This window comes from Hibiscus syriacus, unplaced genomic scaffold (assembly GCF_006381635.1).
Source record: "Hibiscus syriacus cultivar Baekdansim isolate YM2019G1 unplaced genomic scaffold, ASM638163v2 tig00112215_pilon, whole genome shotgun sequence".
Lineage (NCBI taxonomy): Eukaryota > Viridiplantae > Streptophyta > Magnoliopsida > Malvales > Malvaceae > Hibiscus > Hibiscus syriacus.
The window spans coordinates 2,653,237-2,677,685 of NW_024063268.1; the positions used below are offsets into that span (position 1 = coordinate 2,653,237).

The 24,449-nt window shown below is 34.5% G+C and overlaps 1 protein-coding gene and 1 pseudogene across 1 annotated transcript; both read right to left on the reverse strand.

Moving 5' to 3' along the window:
• Positions 1-366: 366 nt before the first annotated feature.
• LOC120175773 (putative protein TPRXL) lies at positions 367-1,204 on the reverse strand. The gene has a single exon (XM_039182338.1). It carries the CDS (start codon positions 1,174-1,176, stop codon positions 502-504), a length of 675 nt encoding a protein of 224 aa, XP_039038269.1. The 5' UTR covers positions 1,177-1,204; the 3' UTR covers positions 367-501.
• Positions 1,205-10,427: 9,223 nt separating this feature from the next.
• On the reverse strand, positions 10,428-20,973 carry LOC120175723 (annotated as a pseudogene).
• Between the last annotated feature and the right edge of the window lie 3,476 nt (positions 20,974-24,449).

Here is a 24,449-nt window from a genome sequence, read left to right on the forward strand (position 1 = left end):
TTTAAATGTAACGACATTATTTAAAACGGAAAATGTAATTATAAGTTTTTTATTAGCACATAAGGTAAGCAAATTCAATTTAAAATATAAAGAGAAGAAAAAAAAATAACCTTACCAACGATTAATTTGTCTGATAAGAAGAGACACAATATTAATTTTATCGAAGGTTAGATGTTTAAATTCTATTGTTTGTAAATAAAGTAAATTGAATTGAGTATGTCAACGAACTTCTAAGAAACCTGATATGAAATAATTAAAAATGAATTATATAACTATGCTATTACTTAATAAATTTTTATTAAAATGTTTACACAAATTACATAAACATCACAACTCCTTATTGCTTTATACTATTTCTTTTTCAAAATAGCGTGCATTGGATTTTGATGAGTTTGAACAAACTGTTCACTGATGAAATTTTGACACAAGAATCATACAACTGAAATACACCAAAATCAGAATCAAAAGATGAAAAATCCACAAATTAAGAACATTTGAAAGTCAAAGGCGTCGATTAAAGTAATTACCAGTACCTTGACCTGAACCTTGGCTAACCATGGCGAGCAACGCTTTCTTCACGTTTATCATCGACTGACATCCTTCAAACCCATTCAGATTCCTGGGTTTAGTCCCAAAACACAATGTCGAAGTCGGTGATCCAAGCCCTCCATGATTATCATCGTCATCCATGAAGTCATGAACCGGCGACCTCGAACATGAAAAATACCTCATTTTTCGGTTCAATGAAGTCTTGGACAATGGTGAAGAACCAGAATCGTGCAGCGATGAACATGACGAAAAAGAAGAAGAAGACGATGTAGAGGACCGTGAAGAAGAAGGGGCCTGTGTTTTCCTTAGCCTGGGAAAGATAGAGCTCAAAAGGGTGGGCTTCAAGCCTTTTTTGTGCTTGGATTTTGAGTTGAAAGAGGAATAATAGGAAGGCGGTGGTGTGAGAGGAGGAATGGAAGTGTCGGAGGAAGGATGTTTGGGGGTTCCAGGGTGAGATTCCCAGATGAAGGGGACAGCACCAGAAGCTCCGCCGTAGTAGACCCTGCAAGAAGAGTTGGCCATTGAAGTTTCTTTAGACATGAGCCTGCTAAAGAACTTATCATCTTGTTTGATTTGGAGACCTTTCTGATGACGATGGAGCTCGTCTCCATTACTGTCGCTCAACATTTTTGATTTCGGCAAACTGATGTGGGTGTCTTTGTCAGACAGCTTATTAGATCTCTGATTTGTAAAGAAGGCTCAAGATCCGAAGTCGAAGACTGGAAAAAGACCAGAATAGAATATTTCAAGGCCGAATGATTTCGGTAAGTGTACTTTTAGTGCTATATTATTAAGGCTCAACCCATTTTTTTATTCATCACTCAACTGTTTAAAATATAAGTTTATTTATAGTTATTTATTTTAATAATATTATCTCTGATTTAAATTATTTTAATTAAAAACTTATGATAGACAAGATGGTTTTTTTTTATCATTTTTTTCTCCTTTCGTTTACTTTTATCTCATAATTCTTCTTCGTCTCTTTACTAACGCTACTGACTAATTGTTGTATAATCATTGACGCGGCTTTCGACTCAACTCAAATTAGGAAGGATAAATTGTAAACCATAATTATAATAAAATTATTCTCATCAATAATTGAAGTGATGAGCGTGACCAATTTCGACCTTAAAGAATCGATCATGATGAATCCCCTAAGAGCCATCTTAGGTAAAGGTGTTTAAAATTGGGTACCCGCATTGTCAGGAACACAAAATATAAGGCATCTAAGATTTCCGGATATTAAAATATTGACACGTGTCTCGACTCGTTAAGTTCGAGTACCTGCAAGTCGGGCACCTATAAAATATGGGTACTCATATTTTCGGGTTATAGATATCCGTTCATATATTTTTTTCTCTTTAAATTATTTTATTTTATAAAAAAGTTACATAAGAAAATTATAAAATATAAAAATCTATAATATATAATCCATGCATAATATTTAAAAATTCAAATTACATAATTAAAATATCAAACTTATTAAAAATTAAACTAAAGAAATATAATTAACTTTAAAATATTTGATGTCAAAAGAAATAATTTAGATTGTTAGGGCAAAATAATTTAATATATTAATAATTTAGAATGTTATGATAAAATAATTTAAAAAACTAAAATTTAGAATGTTACGATGAAATAATTTGGGAATTAGGAATAAAAAATTCATATAAAATAAAAATAAAAAATATAAAAAATTGGGTATCAAGTCAGCGGGTACTCAGTTAAAGGATATTTTCTTTGTTCCGTATATAACTTAAAAACTCGAGAAAAATAGAGGACTGAGTACTCGATCTGAAAAGTCATATATTTCATTATAAAAACTTGATATTTTTTTAATTGGGTCAATAGGTAAATTATGTTTTAACATCCCAAATCCCATGAAAAACAGCTTAACATGTCTACTCTCAAAACTTGTATGAAGCACCTGATTCCTTTAGTCAGCTATAGAAAAATATGTATGACCCAACATATTACGGATCATACCAAATATATTATAACGCTTATGACCAATCTGACCATCCTTTTCCCAAGCACCTCATACAAGTCCAAGGTCCGCAAGTTGAGCTGAAAACCCTACAAGCATATTTTCAAGCTTTCGAGGAGGCTCACTTACAACTGCAAAAATAATATTAACAACAACAAGAGTTAATATAAAAAATCTTTAAGAGTTGTTAATCTCCCAACAGTAGAGAAGCGAAAGTCGATGAAAGAAAAACAAATGACTTTCTATGCTAAATAGAAACACCATGAAGAGTAGGTAACTTCTCATCTAAACACCTCTAATAATATTATCTCTCTCTCATTAGATGACCATAAAAGGTACAACATTAAATATGTGCCCTAACCTGTAACCCCCACAGACCGATAAGGGTAACCAGATCCGATCCGGGGTGTCACATTTGGGCCACCGGAGCGACCCACTGTAAAAATAACGGAAAATTTAAAACCTTTTATCAGAACATGTAAATTCATAAAATCATTTGCCACTACAAAATAAAAGTTATCACTATTTAAAACTAAAACAGATTTTCAGACTCGTATATAAATTAAAATACAATTTCATGCCCCCTTAATCACATGTACCATACTCTGCAACAACGCCGGAAGAACTCCCTTATTGAAGTCGATAGATGCACTGGTACAATTCTTATAACCTGAAAAGGTGAGTAATAGAGTGAGCTTCGAAAAGCTCAGTAATACATAACTACCAGATGATGCTGAAGAACGTGCATATACAGATAAACATACATATCCTTATTATTTCCAAACATTTACAGATTTTTATGCTGAGTAGAGATCCTACTGATATTTCAGATGGTAACGGACAATGAGCTTTCAGTTCAGACAAATATTTCGGATGACTGAGTTCAGAAGATCAGAATAGGTTATCTAGTGTGTTCCCAAAAACCATATAACTTTTCAGATCTTTTTAAAACATATATATATATATACCCCCATCCCTACACATCATAATGTGTAGGTTCCCCAGAACCATAAACCCAACCCAACACATCATATAAGGCCCTGAGCACAAAGCCGCGGAACCTGCGAAACTTCTTCCTTCAACAATACCCCCCAATTAAAACATTTTCCGTCCGTAAACAGATATATCAAAAATCAAAACATAAATCAGGTCAAGTATCATATCAGAAATCAGGTCAAGTAACAGATCAGAATCCAAGTCAAGTATCAGATCAGAATCCATGTCAGATATCAGATCAGAATCCATGTCAAGTATCAGATCAGAATTCGAATCGAAAATCAGATAAAATATTCATGTGAGTAGGGAACACACCAGAGTTTATAGACATTATTTAGAGGGACTAGATAATCTTATAAGGCAGAGAAACACGGATCTTCAGTTTACCGATAGAATGTCGGTATTTAGGATCACTATAGGAATATTTCAATAACTATCAGAATCATCAGTTATTCAGAATGTGAATTATCAGGATCATATCTTATTCGGACAGTTTTCAGAAGTTGTACGTAATCAGAAGGGTATTCAGGATCTTTTACATCCATATCAATTGAGTGGATAATCGAACAACTTAACAACGAAGATTCAGAACCTTAACAATCTATGTCGATTGATCGCATTATCGAACAACTCTTAGATGAATAGTTCCCAGAACTAATACTTATCGACTGGTCATTTCGTGTCCTTCTAGGGTATTTACACTTTAATACCAAAAATTCTTATTCATAGATCATCTTCGGAATCATCACTGAATAGATCTTCCAATTTCTTTATTTCATTTTTACGCTTCCACTATATCATGAAATACTGACGTGTTTGATTTGTAGTTCATGATCCAGAAGAACAATACATCGTGTATGTTCATTAACGTTTCCAGACTCATCCAAATCACTTATTAAAATCTTAGTCATTGAGGCTACTTATTTCACTTAGTAGTCAAATCCATTCCAATTATTTCAGAGTTTTCCAGATTAATTTGGACGTCTCTAAATTTCAGATACATATTGTACTTCTGTTCAGTTCGGTCTTCGTGGTTGATTTGTCGGGCAAATATCCAATTCTTAGTGCTTAACGCGATCTAGAGTTAAGCTGAGCTGAATACTTCCAAAATTATCATCGAGCCAAACTTGAGAAGACAAACACGCATTCAAGTAATATTTATGCCGTTCAGGTACTGACATATCATTAAGGTTGATCAGCTCACTTAAGTTGTGTTCCATAACTTTTAAAGGTAGTCCAACACCTATTCTTATTTGGATTCCTTAATTAATCCAAGAAATTTACTTAGAATAGGACACAAGGGTATTTTGGTAATTTTGGTATTCATTTTTATCCCATTTATTTCAGAGCTCGAAAATATCCAATTATTCTTGAGCTTGGTGGTATTCTTGGATCATTTCCATTACAGGGGTATTTTGGTCATTTTACAGATCTACGATATTTCAATATTTTCCTGCCATCCGGTTTTATTATTTAATTCAATCTTATCATTTACTTCAGTCATTTCGAACAATTCTGACAGCAGAATACCCCCGATAAATTATTCTTCAAGTATTTACTCATTATTCGAATATTTACGGGTCAAGTGTCTTCTCAGATTTTACAAACGGAATATCCGGAATTTTCCTGCACTAAGTCAGGATCTTAACAATTAAATCCGTACTTAATCGAGTTAAGTACGAATCCCCTAAGTATTTTCTCATTCAGAGTCAACTCAGACTATTCTACCTCTTAAGGGCATTTCCGTAATTTCTTAACCAGATAATTTCGATATTAGCTCTTAACGAAAATAATATAATTTAGAGATCCTATGATTAATTACTTTCTTGAATACTCTCTGATCTTGAAACATTTCTCTTAACAAACTTCTAGTATCCTTCACAAACTCTCATATGATTAAAATCGGTTATCCATAATTTCCAAATAAAACTAACATTCCTTATGCACATCAATATTTTTATCAGATCAATATGTCTGTAAAATCCTCTTATCTAACTTCCATATTCAAATCTTGTCTTTTTATAACATAAGGGTATTTTCGTAATTTTACCATACCGGTGTATTCTCATAATTTCTCATCCAAGTACCTTTAACATTTAACCTTTGATGAAATAAATTATAAGTTGCAGATACAGGGCTGATTTCTTTATCACTAATCACAACCTTGTAATTTAATCTAACAATTCCTTAATTCTTTATAATAGTCATTCGATCCGTAATTAGTTACAGAATTTCTATCACATTATATCGAGTGTATAAATTATTCAACTCCACCAAAGTGACCAACATTATCTTGTTCATGCATTTATCAATATAAACATGTTCCATAAAGCATAAAGAGGTAGTAAAGTATTACCTCGATTTTCGTGCAATACTGATCGACCATAAAAATTCCATTCGAATGCCTTTGATCTTCAATTCAACTTCCAATAATTCCTCAGATACATATCAACATAAATTATATAAAAAACGAAGCTTAATTACGATAAACGGATCGAATCGGGTGATAAATCAGTGAAAAACAACTTACCGGGTTCGAATTTGGTGAAACGGACTTTGGATTCGGATTCAGGACGTCAAAAGCATAAAATATGACTTTTCGGAAATTTGGAATTTTCGGTCAAAATCAAAGTCAACGGGTTTGACTGGCAATTTTGAGGCCTTTGGGTTCGAATTTCAAAAAACAGACTGCGGAATCGGATTTGGAACGTCGAAAAATGTTAGGATAGGTATACTCGGTCGAAGTCAAAGGTCGTTTAATGCCCGGTCAAAGCCGGTCAAAGTTTTGGTCAACAGTGGTCAACGTCGGTCAATAGTCAACGGTCAACGGGTTGGGTCAACAGGTCATCGGGTCGGGTAAACGGGTCGGTCGGGTCGGGTTATGACCGGTCAAACCGGTCAACTATGTACCAAAACCGGTCAAACCGGTCATTTTTCCTTCCCCACGCGCAGTGGCGACGCGTGGGGGCGCGTGAACAGTGCCCTGATATCGGAAAATTCCCGGAAAAAATCCTAAAAATTATTTTAAGCGATTTCGAGATACTTATAAAGCTCGATTCAATTTTTTGAACGGCGGAGAGCTCGATTTCAACGAATCGAAAACTTTGACCGCTTTACCTCCACACGCGCCGCCGTCGACGGAGACCAAGGATGACACCGGCGAACTCGGAACGATGCAACGAACACGATGGTGCGGGAGGTGTCATAAACGGATGACCCGATCGTAGTGAATCGATGAAAACCCAACTAAAACCGAGTTATTACCGACGATACTTCCGACTGAAATTTACGACGAACGGCGATGATTCACGACGAAAGGTTTGAGGGGTTTTATTCATCGGTTGACAACGAACACGATGGTGGTTTCGGCTTGTCGATCAGAGGTCAGACGGCGAGTAGATCAGAGTTGAAAGTTGGGTTGAGGGAGAGGGAAAACTGGAAAAATTTCCAGAAAACATACGGGGGATTGGGGTTTATAACATCTCATATTTAAAAATGGTTAAACCAAGAGTTTAGCCACTGAACTTCCTACACTTCATAAAACGGTCTGCCAACTTTAAATTTTTTATAATTTAACCCACTGTTTCTTTCAAAATACCAATTAAATCCACCACTTTATAATTTCTTAATTTTTAGCCCCTAAATTGGGGTGTTACATAACCCGTTGACCCGAGAGAGTAGGAATAGAATAATCAGATGGTGATCTTGTAGTGGCTGATCGATGATTTCTATGCCGTTAACAACGTTGAAGAAAACTGGTCTAGGGAGGAGCAAATCCCTCTCATGTCTTATATACTGACTGTCCCTTACCCTCTAAATTTTAAACTCCCCAATAAGACATATGATGGGACCAAGGATCCTGTAACACCCTAATATGATACGAAACAAAGTCGACTAATTAGAATGTCACACAGTACCACCGGAGTGACTAACCCAAATAATTTCTTTAAGAACCTTGGTAAATCATAAATTTAAAACCAATCGAAATAAAATAATTCAAACATAATTAAAAAATATACACCGGGGAGCTCCCAAAATAAGTATATCAAAAAGTACAATCAATTATTTAAAATAAAGCTAAGAATCAAGTACAAGAAGGTCTATGAATAATACATGCCCTGTAAAGAATAAGACTCGAGATGTAATCTACTGCTCGGACTTTCTGGAGCGCCTGTTGAGCGATTGGCTCATCAAATGCTCCTCCTAAAGATTTGCACATGGAAACAAATTCCGAATATTGAGCTCACTAACCTAGTGCCACACTAACAACTGAACCAAACTAAAAGTGTTCATTAAATACTCATGCTACCGAATGCAATAAAGGAAGTAAGTATACTCGTATACTTCACACTAATCTATGGTAGACATCATGGTGTAGTCGGAGGGTTACACGTCTCGAGACACCCCCCTTTAGTCTACCTAGGGTGAGGTCGATATTTCTACAACGAACACAAAACCTGACTAACCCACCCCTCGCGAGTGTTTGGGCTTCACGTTCTAGCTACTCTCAAAGTGCCTCACGCACTTGCTTAAGGATATTCGAACATTCTATACCTCAAAACTATCGTTATCTACTAGAGTAACTCAAGTGTCCTGGTCGTTTCTCGAGCATTAACCAAGGCTAGTTTTATGTAATCTTAATTTATATTTTTTCTAGCTGTAATTATATATTATTAGTGATTCTCACTTGTAGTTTTATTCGATATTGTTTTGGTGTTATTGGGTCCCTCAATATTATCTCTAGGTTCCTTGGGCTCCTTACCCAATAATGTACGATGGTACCAATACTTGCCCTTGGGTATCGATACTATATAGTTATTACAAGATGGGAATGGTAGGTAGTATCGATACTACTGGATGAATATTGATACTCCCGAGCTAGGTATCGATACCTTTCGGGGTATCGATACCAAAATTTTCTTTGATGTTTGGAAAAATACGTCGCTATCTATACTCCTATCTCTACCATCAGTATCAATACACACATGAGTACCGATATCAAAATAGCTTACTAGAATTTCCTAAGTTCGCTCGGTATCGATACCACCCTGTGAGTATCGAAATCATATCAGCAGTATCGATACTCTTTGGAGGAGTATCAATATTTCCCTTCCTAAACTCTTGGTTTTTAAGCTAGCTGACGAACAATATCGATACTTTTCTTGTAGTACCAATACTTGAACCTAGAAATGTCTTATTTGAGCATGAAATGAATCTTTAAACTACTCCAAGTGCCCCATTGAGGTTCCCAAGTGTTCTTAAAATCTTATGTTTACAAGAAAGGATCATAATAGGTCTTTAAACATGCTAGCAACACCAATTACTTTAATTTACCATGAATGCTCATTCATGCTTCACAAGTTAAGAATCTCTAGCTAGATGCATTGTAATGACTCACAAGTTGTATGAAAGAGTTGTGAATGTGTTACCTTAGTTCCCTAGCTTCTGAAAACGTCCTTAAATCAACTAAGGGCCAATTTATCCTTTCTTTTAATCTTGGAGCCTTCTCTTACCTCTTTCACTAATCACAAACAATATAAAACGAGTTACTAACTCATCTAGGACCTTGGATTGGAGTGAAGGAAACTTCCTAACACTTAAATCCACTAAAAATGAGCTCAAAACATTTGGTTTCTTAAACCCCCACTAAAATCCATTTTTTTGCCATGGCTCAAACCCTGAGTTTTAAGGCTTAATTTAAAGCTCTAAAGATGGAGATAAAGATTCTTACCCTTGCAAACACAAACAAAGCTTGTAGGGATACAAAGTTTTAACCTTTGCTTAGTTCTTGAAGAGGAAGGGAATGATAAAGAATAAGGGAAGAAGACAAAGATATAGTTTGGTGAAAAAGAGAGGAATAGACATGAGATCACCCAAATTAATGGGTTTTCATCTTTTGTTTTAAAAATTGTTATAATTTCTCTTTTAGTCCTTTTATTTTTATTATAAGATTAAAAATGCCCTTTTTAAAAATAAATGACCCTAAACCAAACTCAATCAATACTCTAAATGGGTCTAGATCTTCTACAAGGTATATGGGCTTGTCTAAACTATCTCGAGTTAACCCGAAACTTCTAGCCTGAGATTTGAGATGTTAAATAATCGAGCATATGTCCCTGTATATGGAAAAGTTTTTATTTATATCATATCCTATGATGTGGTATGTGTCCCAATTTATACATGAGCACTAGGGTTCTTCTTCATCCATTAGAACACTAGAATTTTCAAAGGTATGTTATTATCATATCTTCTAGTTGTTTCTTTAGGAATATTTATATTCTCTATCATTTTATCATGACATTGAGATGCCTCCATTGTGTTCTCGTAGTGGGGATGTCTTCTCTCTAGTTCAGAGCATTGAGTTACCTTTGTTATATCCCAAAGGGAAGAATACATTCACCTTATTTTGAGATACCTATACCCTAAAAAGTATTGACACTACTAGAAGAAACCCCTTTAATGACGCGCATTGCGCGTCATCTATGGGTGCGGATGACACACAAATGCCTGTCGTTGAAGCCACCGACATGAACTTTTGATGACACGCAATTGTGTGTCATAAATCTATGACGCGAATTTATGACGCTCATTGCGCGTCATTGAAGCCCCCGTCATAAATGAAGATGACACACATTTGTGTGTCATAAATTTATGACATACATGTATGACACTCATTGCGTGTCATTGAAGCACACGACATTAAAAAAGATGAGACACATTCTTGTGTCGTGATTGTATTTCGTAGATTGACAAATAATCAAACTAAATCAAATTTAATGCCTCATAATACTAAATATATATATCATATTATATAAAAACAATCCATTTGCATACAATATATTCCCTTTAAGTTATCAAAATTATTGTAATGGTTCTTAACTTTGGATGATCAAAGTCAACATTTGAAACCCCACACGCAAAAAGCCACAAAATGAACACAACTACAGCTCTTCCTACCATCAGTTTCATTTGCAGATTCTGCAGCCACATCCTTCGTCGCAGTTGTCGCCCTTGCCTCTGGATGCTTACCCATACCCTAAACTAAACCATAAAAGAGAAGATAGCACCAACCTGGAATTGCAAGTTTTCTGTTTTGTCCACTAGAAGTTCAATCTTCTCCCCACGATCCAAAACCTGATCAGAAACGTAATTAGTGAATTGAACACTAGCTATTATGCCATGGGAAAACATTCATTTCAGACATGGTCCCAAACTTTGAAATATGAGCTTTTGGAATGAAAAGTTTTAGGTCTTGTTAAAGTAAATCCATTAAACCATATCTATGCATAGGCATGTGCACTACTGGCGGGCAAAAAACTCCAGAGCATCTAAAGGCACAAGTAGATATTTGGTTTGGTACTATAATTAGTTTGGACTGTGACCATAATGTATGTTACTAAACTAATGCACTGGAAAACTCATTCATATATGTCTGCTGCAGAAGTCAATGGATTAAAATTTTGGCCACATATGGGTTGGATTAAAATTTTGGGGTTATTGAGTGATGGGTTAGATTAAAATCTGACCCGGTCTATGCTGTTGTCATCCTTAATCTCCTCCCCTAATCTTAGAGCAAATTTCTAGAGAATTGAGTGAGAAAAAATTGCAATCATACCAGAGGGCCTTCAGGGTCACTAAGAAGCGTGTCCCATATGTGGAGATTATCCGCCAAGTTGAATTCCTGTGTCAAGAGCAAAGTAATCCATCTGAATGCATAAAACTGGGGGTTGACCTGTGTGATACTTAAACACAACAGTTAGCATTCAAGCCCAACTAATTACCTTGACAAGCTGTAGAAAACGACAAAGGTGAAAGTGTTCAAAATTTTACAGGTAAGAGGCAAACATGATTCAAGATATAAAAGATGTTTAAATTTTCCAACGATATCTTACTTTAGTTGTGATCTCTAGATGACGCCAAAGCTCTTCATCATATTCCTTTAGAAGCTGTGACAACCTAGAAATTGTGGAATGAATTCCCACATTGCTGTTGTCAAGTTGCTGGCAGAAATGATCACGAAATCTACTCAATAACTCAACAAAACAAAAGAATATGTCGGCTTCGGCAGCTGCCTGCAAAACTTAAAATATGGAAAATGTTGAAGAATATAACCAATACTTTGATCATAAATCATGATAACAAAGAAACTATAATCTATGTTATTCTTACTAAAATTGTAATTGGTCTATGGCTATATGTTGGCATAGATACTCCATATTTGGTGCATATGATATATATATATATATATATATATATATATATATATATATATATATATATATATATATATATATATATGTGTGTGTGTGTGTGTGTGTGTGTTCGCCAAGTTGATAACAATAATGATAAATGAACATTACCGTACTTTTTTTAAAAATCTGTAATCTATTTGAAAGTTACCGTTTTTGTTTAAACTTTTTGGGTATCTTGGGATCAAGAAAAGGGATGGATTTAATGCAATGGAGTTGCAAACAGAAACAAGAAAATCATGGAAACCTCTTTTCATATTCAATACATGAAAATCAAAACAATCGCATGTTAGAGATTTAATAAAAAAGAACTGGGTGGGGACAATAATGAGATCTTACCGCCATTTTCGCATCAGGGTCATTCTTGAATACATAAAATAGAGGTGCCAAGATTTCATTCATTCCTTGAACATATCTTATGCTCGGATTTAACTTGGCAAATACGATTAATATGTTTCTCATTGCATCCTAAACAAGCAATATGCATGTAAGTCTGGAAATTATTCAATCCATATCTAAACTTAAGTCCAAAGGGGTGAAACACTAAATTCACATGAAATAATAAAAGAAAAGAAGAAGATTGTTACCTGATTAGATTTAGCAAGCTGCGAGTCCCCAGAGAAAAAGTGCATGTTTGGATGAGTTTGCATCGCATCTCGGTTAATCTGTTCTATGATTTTTGACTCCTACAAATAACACTGTCCCCAAAATAAAAAATAAAGAATAAAGGTTTGATATCCATAAGCACTCCATTCATAGATTCTATTAAAATCTGAAAATTATAATTCCCTTGCATTGCTGTCACATATATTCTAATGTTTTGAACTAAGACTCCACGTATGCTCAACTAAGCATTTATGGAAACCGACTTGGCTGAATTGCATGGGCTATGTAATTTTCCCCCTCCTTTAACTTAGGTTCAGGCTTGCATCAATAGGAAGCTTAGATGCTGCAGTCTTTCCTACTATATTGCCAATCAACATCAACATAATAAATACTAAACCCTGATTTCTAACAAATTATAGAAAGATTCAATACGAAAGAAATTATTATTGGTAAATTAAAAATAGATACTTCAAGGCATAATATTCTCCAAGGATGCATTTAGTGCAAAATGCTTCAGAAATAGCTAACATGAATACTACTAGGCTAGCTTATGTTTTAAAACTTAATCAATTCATACAAGATTAACCAAGTTTTTTACAATGTTATATTTAACACATTCAGACATTAAATTTTAAAAACACATGGAATGATGTACGGCTTCCAAAAACTTATTTTTCAGACCAGCCTAAGAAGGTACCTGGAAGAATTGGTTCCAGATACTGCTTTTGCCAAGGCTCAAAGGATGCTCTCCGTGAGTTATATGTGATCTTGAAAGTAGACCCTTGCTCTCAGAGTTTGATTCATCATTGTCACAAGCCACATACTTCTCCAACCTCCTTGTGATTTCTGACTGACTAGCCACAAAAATATTCAAAAACCCCAAATCTCTTATATAAACAAAATAAAGTGAAAGATGACAACCTCAAAAGATAACACTACTTTTCAGGATAATAATGTCAAAAAATAAATAAACTCATGCGAAGTCATTCTATTATTAGGAGAGAAAAACAATGTACAACCAGCAAGAGATGGATAAGCCTCACTTTTCTCTTACAAAATAGTAGTTATATGTTCTAGCTCTCTGCTAATATCGGTTTCTTTTATTACTTATCCACTTAATACTTTATAGATGATGTCGGAATTCTACATTAGAATTAAGCAAAGCAACTAATCGTATCATACTTACTCGTGACTAGAACATCCACAAAATGAATGTCATAGTTCCGTACTGAGTCATATACACTATTTTATCAAGTAAAAGGTAAAGAAAATGACTTACAGGATTCATCAAGAGCTTTTCCTTAAAATACATGTACAGAGACCTTTTCTTAGCTAATTCTGACGACCACTACCCACGTTCAGGTGGTAAATACTCCAACAATAACTACCATAATAACCAAACAATACGGTCTTCAGTATTAATAAAAAAATAATCACATTTTCTGAGGAATTTCCACATTTTTCAAATTCTCAGCAAGCAAACAGTATAAAGGGAAAGGGAAAAAACTACCTTCCACACAGTAGATCTAATCTCTGCACCATCAAGAATCCCCTGCGACACAAACCTCTGCAATTCCCACATATTTATCACCTTCTTAGATAACTGAAAAGAATGGAAATTAGAAACAAAAAAGAATGAAGTAAAAGAAGAAGAAAATCGCCTAATCAAAGAGAATCGGGAGGAATAGGCACTGGAGCCGAAGGCTGAGGAGTTAGCTCAGAAAAGACGGCGGAATCAGTGGTGGTGGTTGTGGTTGGAGAATGAGAGTAGATGCGCAAGAGATCGTCTGCGGGAGTTGTGGACCAGAGTGAACTGATTATCGAGGGGAAGAAGCGAGAAAGGATGAAAATATTGGGGGAATTAGAAGATGACTTTTACAGATGACACACAATTAAAAGTGTACTCCGTGTTTTTGTAAATTTTTTGAATTATGACTATTAAATATGGCACACATTATTGTAAGTCATAAATCATTCAGATTTTAAAAAACATGACATTTTTTATGACACACATGTTTTGCAAGTCATAAATTAGCGTGTGTCATCGTTCGTGTGTCATTAAAGGTATATTTTCTTGTAGTGTGACATACCTTAATCGAGAGTAAAGTTGTATCGATCTTAAGCTTACGATTTATGCATCTACTCAGAGAGTTAGGTTACTTTTACCCTAACAATAGGAACTCTGTCATTATACCCTAATGAGCGTTGAGATAATTTTATTTAGAGAAAATGAAAACCACCTCATTGCATTTACTAAGGTGAATATTCCTCATCCACACCTGTAGAATCTTCCAAAAGTTTGGATATGCCTCCACTAAACTTGCAGTGCATTATTACTGACTAAGTTGTCTCATCTAACCAATTAAAAACCATTGAGATACCTCTTTTATTATATAAAGAAATGAATTGTTCTAAATATTGGTTGATAAAGTTTATATACCTCCATCATGGAAATATAAATTATTCTATTGTTGATTCATAAGGTGTATAGATATCTCCACCTGAAAATATTGAGATGCCTATGAACATTTGGCCGTGTTATATCGAAGAGGGGTTATCTCACACTCTAGTTTTCACAACTTAACAAATCCTCTAAAAAGTGATAATAAAATTCAAAACTCATTCGACTATTAAAAAACATAAACAACAAATAGAAATAATAAACTAGATTGTTCAAAAGGCAAGAAAAAATATAAATTTAACATATGTTACAAAAGCTAAACTAGAGGATTACCAATAAAATTCTCTAAATTAGTAGATAGACCACTCAAATTTTTTCTCAAAGAGGTCTTCGTATCCAGATTCAAGAAAGAACTTATGTTAACTTGATCTAGAAAATAAGGCTTCACATGTTCCCTAGATTTTCCCAAGCTTCCCTAACAAGGGTATAGAGGTCAAATGATAATTTTCTATTAGAAAAATTCCCTAAGTATTAGGGTCCCACTTTGATATATCTCGGGAACCAAATAAAACTTAAAAATGTGAGAATCAAGCCACACTCGTGCTTATCCCCCTCATCATGAATAGACCTTGAAAAAAATTATCATATATTTTAGATTTTTCCATGTATTTTCTATTAAAAACCTAATTTTTCCTGCCATGAAATTTTCTATGTCCGTCCCCTCCTAAAAGTTTAGAAGTTTGCTGCCTAACGTAAAATTATGTGTCTATCCATGCAACCCTCATATTCTAAACTATGAAATCTTTCCAAGACCACATGAACTAGTGATAACTCTCTAAAAAGGTTATAATTTAGGATTCTTTTACCTAGGTTAAGTTTGAACTTAAACATTATTAGAAAAATATTAGGACTATTTTGTGAATACTTTTATACATATTGCATCATGAGAGTTAGACGGGAAACTTTGGGTTGATTTTGATTTTATTACTGGAAATCGACACACGGATGTTGTGGCATTGCTTGAAGTTGTAGATGATGTTGTGATGAATTTGTAGCAACCTATGAGTCACTAGGCAATTATGGTAATCTTATGGAAATGGCAGCTGACATGTGGCTAAAATCACATGAAATGTGGAGAAATGTCATTGGTGAAGGGCTAAATTTCTTAGCCTATAGATAGGAGAGCTCCTTGCATCATTAAAAAGAGAGATTTAATTTCTCCATATATTTTCTCCATTTTTTATCTTTAGAACAACCATGATTGCCTAAGTCCATCGTTAGGGAGTGTTATAGCAGCTTGGGAGCATCGCTATGTAGCATCGGCAGTCAAGAAGATCTATGTCTATTATTGCTCTTCATTTGAGATAGGGAAACAACAAGTAGATTTGGATGTTTTAATTTATTTCTTGGGATGATATTCTGGTTTGGAACTTAGTCGTTTGTTAAATGTTTTTTATGATTTAAACTTTTACCTTATGCTTATGAGTTGTTGCACTACTAGAGATAATTTTAGAATTATCTTCATGTATGTTTGTTGATGATATTTAGAAATGAGATCATTGATAATTCATGCTACTTTTGTTCAGCAGTGGTTTTGACAAGAAACAAGTTTGCATATTGAGATATGTGCTACCAGTTATCCATCATTGTTAATGATTTGATTACTTGAATTGATGACGATTGATTCTTGTTAATTAGATGCCATTAATCTTTTTGAGATACATGAGTATATGCTTTATTGCATGATTATAGTAAAAACTACCAAATATCATCCTTACTCATTCAGTTCTTGACTTAATTATATCCTTAAAGTTGTAGCATTGCTATATGTTTGCTATTCATATCATTTCATCTGTATATCTTTTGAAATATTCATATAAATCTATTGTAATATTTTTTCTTTGCATGGGTTTGACATCTGAAGCATCTTACGTAGCATCATTTTTTTTGTGTTGTTATTAGGGAGCAATGGTTTTGCATTAGACTTGTATTTTTAGTATTTACTTATTTATTTTGTTTTGTAGTTACCTATTTATTTTTGTAGTTATAGTGTACGTCTCGCAGTAACGACGAAGAACTACAACCTTTTGATCCGAAAATAGAACGAACATTTCACCGCCGTCGAAGAGAAGCTATCCAAAATTGAGCGAACGTGAATGTTGGAAATGGTAATAATGATTTACAACCATTGCAACATGAAGATGACATTGAAATAACGGCTGGAGATGGAGTCAACTAGCTACAATATTACAATAACGCTGACCACAACCAACCTATTAGGGAGCACGTTGTGCCAACACTAGACGATTTGCATCCTAGCATCGTGCAACCAATCATTCATGTTGCCAATTTTGAACTAAAGTCAATAATATTTCAAATGCTTCAATCCATGGGGCAATATAGCGATTCATTCACTAAAGATCCTATAACACAGCTTAGAGAATTTATAGAGGAGTATGACTCGTTTGTACATCAAGGCATACATGAGGAAGAATTAAATTTGAAGTTGTGTTTGTATTGGACGCAAATGGAAATGTTTTATAACGACATGAACATGGAAACTCGTAGGGTGGTTGATGCTTCTGCTAATGGATCATTACTAGACAAGACCTATAATGAAGCTTACAATATTTTGAAAAGAATATCAAACAATGATTATTAATACCCCAACACGAGGAACAAATTTTACAGATGCAATATTGCAACAATTGATACTAATGCTTTGAACTCTATGACTTCTCAAATCTCAGCATTAACAAACATATTTAAGAAGTTGTAAAAGCCAAGGAGTATGTACAAGATAAAAACCGTATCTGTTCATTCATGTATATTGCGATGATGATAATAATTATGAGGAATGTCCATAAAACCCCAAACACGTTAATTATATGAGGAACTACAATAAGAATGATAATTCCTATGGCAACACTTATAATGCCAACTACCACAACCATCCCAATTTTTCTTGGAGAAGTCAAAATATTGCCAATCCACAACATCAACATTACAATTAGCAGTAAATGATATCCTAGTATCAGTTACATCAACAAGCAGCACATCCACATTAACGCCTAAATTACCAAGGCTAGCATTCTACTCAAGCTACCAATCTTACCTCTCTTGAAGCCTCAATAAAGGAATATATGACAAGTCAACCTGCATCATTAAAAGCTTTAGAAAATCATGTTGAAAACTGACAAATACTCTGAGTAGTAGGTAGCAAGGAACACTACCTAGCGACACTGAAAATCCAAAGCCACTTGGGAAAGCTCATTGCAATAAACATTTCAAGGTCATCACAAATAGAAGCGATCTCTACGTTAGAAGGTATGCTAAGGAACCTATGAAGGATGATGAGAGACTTGAATAATTAGATAAGGGAAAGAAAATGGAAGTGGATCTTGAGACACCTACTGTTAATGTTACATCAAGAGGGCTAGGATAATGTAGTAATTCAGGGTCATTTCGAGTAGCAATGCCAACAACAATATCGAATGAAGTATCATCTCCAATGTAAAGATAACCAACTCCAAAGCCTCCGCCACCATTTCCTCAACAATTTAAGAAAACTAATGAGAACCAAAAATATCGAGCATTTATCAAGATGCTTAAGAAAATAACCCTGAACATCTTGTTTATTAAAGCATTGAAGCAGAATTCGAATTAGATCAAGTTTATGCGAGAGCTATTTCCAAAAAAAAAAGACTTGAGGATTCAAAAAATATTACACTCACGGAGGGATGCAGTGCTATGGCCACTAGTCGATCGCATCCAAAAATCAAAGATCGAGGGAGTTTTACTATTCGCTACATTATTGGTGATGAATGTTACAACATAGATAATGATGCAAGCAATGGTGTGAGAATAGAGGAGCTAATCGAGAATGAGGCAATTGAAGTCAATTACATGAAACACTTTGAGTCTTTGTAACTTCCCAATCGACCTATTCAAGCTTCTAAACCCTCTATTAAAGTACCATCCACCCTTGAATTGAATTCATTAGTTGATCATTTAAAGTATGCATTTCTTGGAGATAGTATGACTTTACCAATGATTGTTGCATCAAAGCTCGAAGCATCACATGAAGATAAGTTGATTACGATTCTAAAGTAGCATAAACAAGTAATTACATGAAACATTTCCAATATCAAAGGCATTAGTCTAGTATTATGTATGTACAAGATATTACTGGAGGATCACAATAGTTATTCTATTGAGTAACAAAGAAGGTTGAATCTGATTATGAAGGACGTTGTTCGAAAGGAAATCATCAAATGGTTGGATGCTAAAATTATATACCCCATCTAGAATAGTAATTGGGTGAGCCTCATTCAGTGTGTTCCAAAGAAGGGTGGCATTAATGTGGTGACCAATGACAAGAATAAGTTAGTTCCAACAAGGACCACTACTGGCTAGGGGATTTTTATTGACCATAAAAAATTGAATAAAGCTACAAGAAAATACCATTTTCCATTGCCGTTTATTGATCAAATAATGGATCGACTAGCCAAAATAGTTTTTTATTATTTCCTCAATGCATATAGTGGCTATAAACAAATAGCCATATCCCCTAAAGACCAGGAGAAGATTACTTTCACTTGCCCATATGATACATTTTCCTTCTGAAGAATGTCGTTCGACCTGTGCCTGCTCCAGAAACATTCCAACTCTGTATGATGACACTATTCTTCTATATGATTGAAGACTACTTAGAGGTATTTATGGATGAATTCTATATTTTTGGACAATAATTTGATCACTATCACTAATTCGGCCGCTGTGTTGAAGTAATATAAAGAAATTAACTTTATATTAATTGGGAAAATGCTATTTCATGGTGGCTGAGGGTATATTGTTAGGACAAAACATCTCTCATAAAGGCATTGAAGTAGACAAAGCTAAAGTAGAGGTTATTGAGAAGCTACCACATCCCACCAAATTGAAATCTGTAAGGAGTTTTTTAGGACACGCTGGATTTTATCAAAGATTCATCAAGGGTTTTTTCCAAATTACTATACAATTGTGTTCATTTCTTGAGCAAAATAGGAAATATCTACTTGATGATGAAGTTTTGAAGTCCTTTGAAATGATCAAATTAAAGGTAGCCAATTCTCTTGTTATAATAGAACTGGATTAAAGTCTTCCATTTGATCTTATGTACGATGCTAGTGACTAAGTTGTTAGTGCAGTGTTGGGGCAAAGGAAGGAAAAAGTCTTCCATGCTATAAATTATACTAGTAAGACACTGAATGATGACCAAGTTAATTACACAAAAAATGAGAAGGAATTACTCCCTGTTGTGTTTACTTTTGACAAGTTTTGGTTTTACCTTGTTGGTAGCATGGTTATTGTCTACACTGACCATTCGAATTTGAAGAACTTGTTTGCAAAGAAAGACACTAAGCCAAGGTTAATAAGATGGGTGATACTACTTTAAAAATTTGACATTGAAGTCTGAGACAAGAAAGGGTTCAAAAATCAAGTAGTTGATCATTTATCTCGCTTGGAATTTGATACTAAAGATGGGAAAATACTAGAGATTCTGGATATTTTCCCTGATGAGAGGTTGCTTTCCATTGAATTTTTGCCTTAGTATATGAATTTTGTCAATTATTTAGTGAGTGGTATGCTGCCACCTGACCTTAATCACCAAGAAAGAAAAAAAATTCTTGCAAGATACTAGGGCATATCATTGGGAAGAGCCTTACCTCTTCAAGCAATGCAATGGCCAAATTTTAAGAATATACATCCCAATGTAAGCAACAAAGCACTCTACACCATTGTCACGATGCACCATATGGTAGATATTTTGGAGGCATGCGTGCAACAACAAAGATCCTTCAATGTGGTTATTATTGGCCATCACTATTCAAGGATACCAATAACTTTGTCAAGCATTGTGGCCATTGTCAAAGAACCGACAACATCTCTCGATGCAATGAAATGCCAATGCAGCCTATATTGGAGATTGAGTTATTTAATGTTTGGGGGTTGGATTTCATAGGACCTTATCCATAATCTTTTGTTAACCTTTTCATACTTGTTGATGTTGATTATGTTTCTAAATGGGTTGAAGTTGTAGCATTACCTTCAAGTGATGCTAAAACAGTTTTAAGGAGTCTCCACAAGAATATTTTCACTAGATTTGGCACACCAAGAGCATTCATTAGTGATGAGGATTCCATATTTAAAAGCAAACAAGTTTCCAATACTTTGCAACGTTATGGAGTAAAGCATCATATTGCTAAAACATACCATCCTCAAACCAATAGTTAAGTTGAGTCTTTAACCATGAGATAAAGCAAATTCTGGAGAAGGTTATGAATCCCTCGAGAAATGATTGGTCTTTATGCCTTGACGAAGCTTTATGGGTCTATAGAACGACTTACAAGACCTAATTAGGCATGTCTCTATACCACCTTGTGCATGGAAAAACTTTTCATTTACCATAGAGCTGGAGCATAAAGCTATGTGGGCTTTGAAAAAGTTAACCATGACCTTGATGCTACTGGTGAGTAAAAAATGTTGGACATTAATGAATTGGGAGAGCTTTGAAATGATGCTTATGAGAGTGCTCGGATTTATAAGTATAAAAGTAAGAAATGACATGACAAACACATTTTTCCACGAAACTTTCATGCTGGGTAGCATGTCTTGTTATTAAACTCTCGTTTGAAGCTATTTCTTAGGAATCTTCGATCTTGTTGGTCTGGTCCATTTGAAGTACTTGAAGTTTTTCCCCATGGAGCAGTGCTGTTGAAAAACTTAGTGGATGGAAGTACATTTAAAGTCAATGGGCAACGATTGAATAATTATTGCCAACAACAAATCCCAAACTTTGGTACCATCACACTAAGTGAACCCTTTACTTCTTAATTTCTTATAGTTTTTAATAAGTCATTTTCGACATTGCTTTATTTTCTTTTCTTCTAGTATTTTAAATTTCTTTTATTTTATGCACATGTATTATTATAACTTAGCTTGCTACATCCCCATTTCTTATTCAAACTCTACCTCACAATAATCTTCCCTATTTTGTGTATTTGATGTTGCGTAAAATCCAGACACCAATGGACAGTTGGGTAGTAAAAAATTTAAATAGTAAAATGGTAATAATGTGTATTTTACCACCCTTTACCCATACTATCATCACTACCCATTTTCTCTAATCACCACTGTCCATTTACTTTACCCCAGTTTATCCCTATATCAAATGTATCTTTCTACCCAACCATTTAAAATTCAAAAGAAACTTTTATCCTTTCACCATTTGTACACACCACTATTAATACTCCAAACAACCCTAAATCTTATCTACTTTACCTTTTTATTTTCCCTTCAATAGTTAATATACTAAAATAACCAAAGCTCTCATTCTTGTCTTTAATTTTTTTTCTCTTTCTTGTCGTTCATCTTCCTTCAACAACGAAACTTCTAATTATAGCTCCTAAAAAGAAATCTACAACCAAGATTTCCTAACGACCCCTAACTCCACCACTGAGAGAATTACCTATAAAGTCATTAGCCAGTTCCAGTGACGACCTGATGTGATTCATGAAAGCTGAGCAACAACGCAAGTATAAAGAAGAGTTCTCCAATTGAGAGTTCTATTATGAATAGGGCTTTGACTTGTCTTATGTGGATGATCTGCGTACCTTTTCATACATCACTGACACTATTGAAAGTCTTAAATGGGAAACCTTTTGTACCTGCCCCGACGAGATTGCTCAACATCTTGTTTGGGAGTTCAATAGTAACCTTATGACTGAAGATAAACAATTGGTTTTCGTACGAGAAAAAATGGTACACTATTGGACAAAACCTATTAACATGCTATTGGGCATTGAGGAGGATGAATGTGAACACACCAAGTTTGTTAACAACCTCATGGTTGATGCCCTGGAACAAATTGGGACTGATGTGAGTTTGCCCAGTTGCACTTGGTCTAAATCTACAATAAGAGTTTACACTATCAAAAGGTTAGATCTTAATCGAACAACAAGGTTATAATTCACCTTCCTTAGAACTCGTTTAATACCAACAATGCATTATTCAACTATTACTAAGGATAGAATTTTACTTTTTTATTCTATATCACTCTAATCTAGTCTGACCCTAAAATCAACGGATTATAATGTTACACGAGACCACCGAAGTGGCTAACCCAAAACTTTTCTTTTAAAACAACTTTAAAACACCATGTAAAATTCATCCAAGGAAAATGAAATAAAACATAATAATCAAAGTTTACAAAAAATAGGGGATCTCCCAAATTATCCAAATAAATACACTAATTTTAAATGAAAATAGAGTTACAACTATATACTGAAAGGGTCTACAACGATACATGCTCTCTAATATAAATCAAGATGTACTATGATGCCTTGGCTATGCTAGAATATCTGATGGCGATAACACTCCATGGATGACCTCCTAAGAATCTATATACGAAAACACATTTTGAACGTTCAGCTTACGAGTTTAGTGTCTCACTAATAACTATATTTACTACATACATTCACTAAATGTGCATGTTAGTGGCACATGTATAAAGACATGGAAATAATGATCTAATATATTGAGATAAACATCAAGGTGCGACTGAGGGTTTTATATCTTGGAGTTCACACACCCATCTAGCTTTCTTAAATACCCTAGAGTATTTGGGGTGAGATTTAAAATTGCACCGAAAACACACACCTGGCTAACTTACTCCGTCATGTCTTGGGGAATCTGCTTCTAGCTAGTAGATGAAGTGCCTTGGCACTGATTGGGATATCCAACTATGTCCCGAGCATCAAACAAGGTTAGTTTTATGGCATCCTAGTTGTTATTGTTTCTAGCTGTTATGAGTTTATTATTGTTCTCACTTGAGTTTTTTCATGGCATTCTGGCATTATTGGGTCCCTCAATTCTATCCTTTAAACCTTTAGAAACCCAAAATTATTCATGGGTACTGATACTAACTCACTCAATATTGGTACTGACCCCATGGGTATCGATACTAACCTCTAGATATTAATGCTACTGTCTTATTGAATGTTGATAACAAAGAATAGGTATCAATACACTAACTTATGTGTCGAACCTTTTGGTCGATGGTATCGATACCGTTCTGAGTATTGATACCAACTTTGGCTTCAATGTTTTAAAAAATACCTAAGTTTCAATGCCCCTATTTAGGAGTATTGATACTCTACCCTAGGTATCAATACTCCACATGAGTACCGATATAAAAATGACTACCAAAATCTGCTAAGTGAACTTGGTATCGATACCACCCTACGAGTATCGATAGTGATTGTATGAGTATCGATAATTCTAACCCAAAAATCCCATTTTTTTAAATACATGAAGAACAACATTGGTACTATTCTTCTATTACCTATACTCGTGCCAAAAACATCCTATTTTGGGTACGAAAATGCCTCTCCAGTACTCTTAAATGTCCTATTGAGGTCCCCAAATGTTATTAGAGTATTATGTCTGATAATAGGGGTCATAATAAGTCTGTAAACATGTTGATAACACCTAAATAGTGAAATATACCATGTACATGCCTCATGACTCATTCAAGCTAACAAACTCACCTAGTGACCTACAATGTATTAGAGTTGAGTTACAAGTGAGTTACCTTTAATGTCTAAACTGCTGAAAACAC

Coding starts and splice junctions, on each gene's coding strand:
- LOC120175773 (XM_039182338.1), bottom strand. CDS start 1,176: ATGTTGAGCGACAGTAATGGAGACGAGCTCCATCGTCATCAGAAAGGT.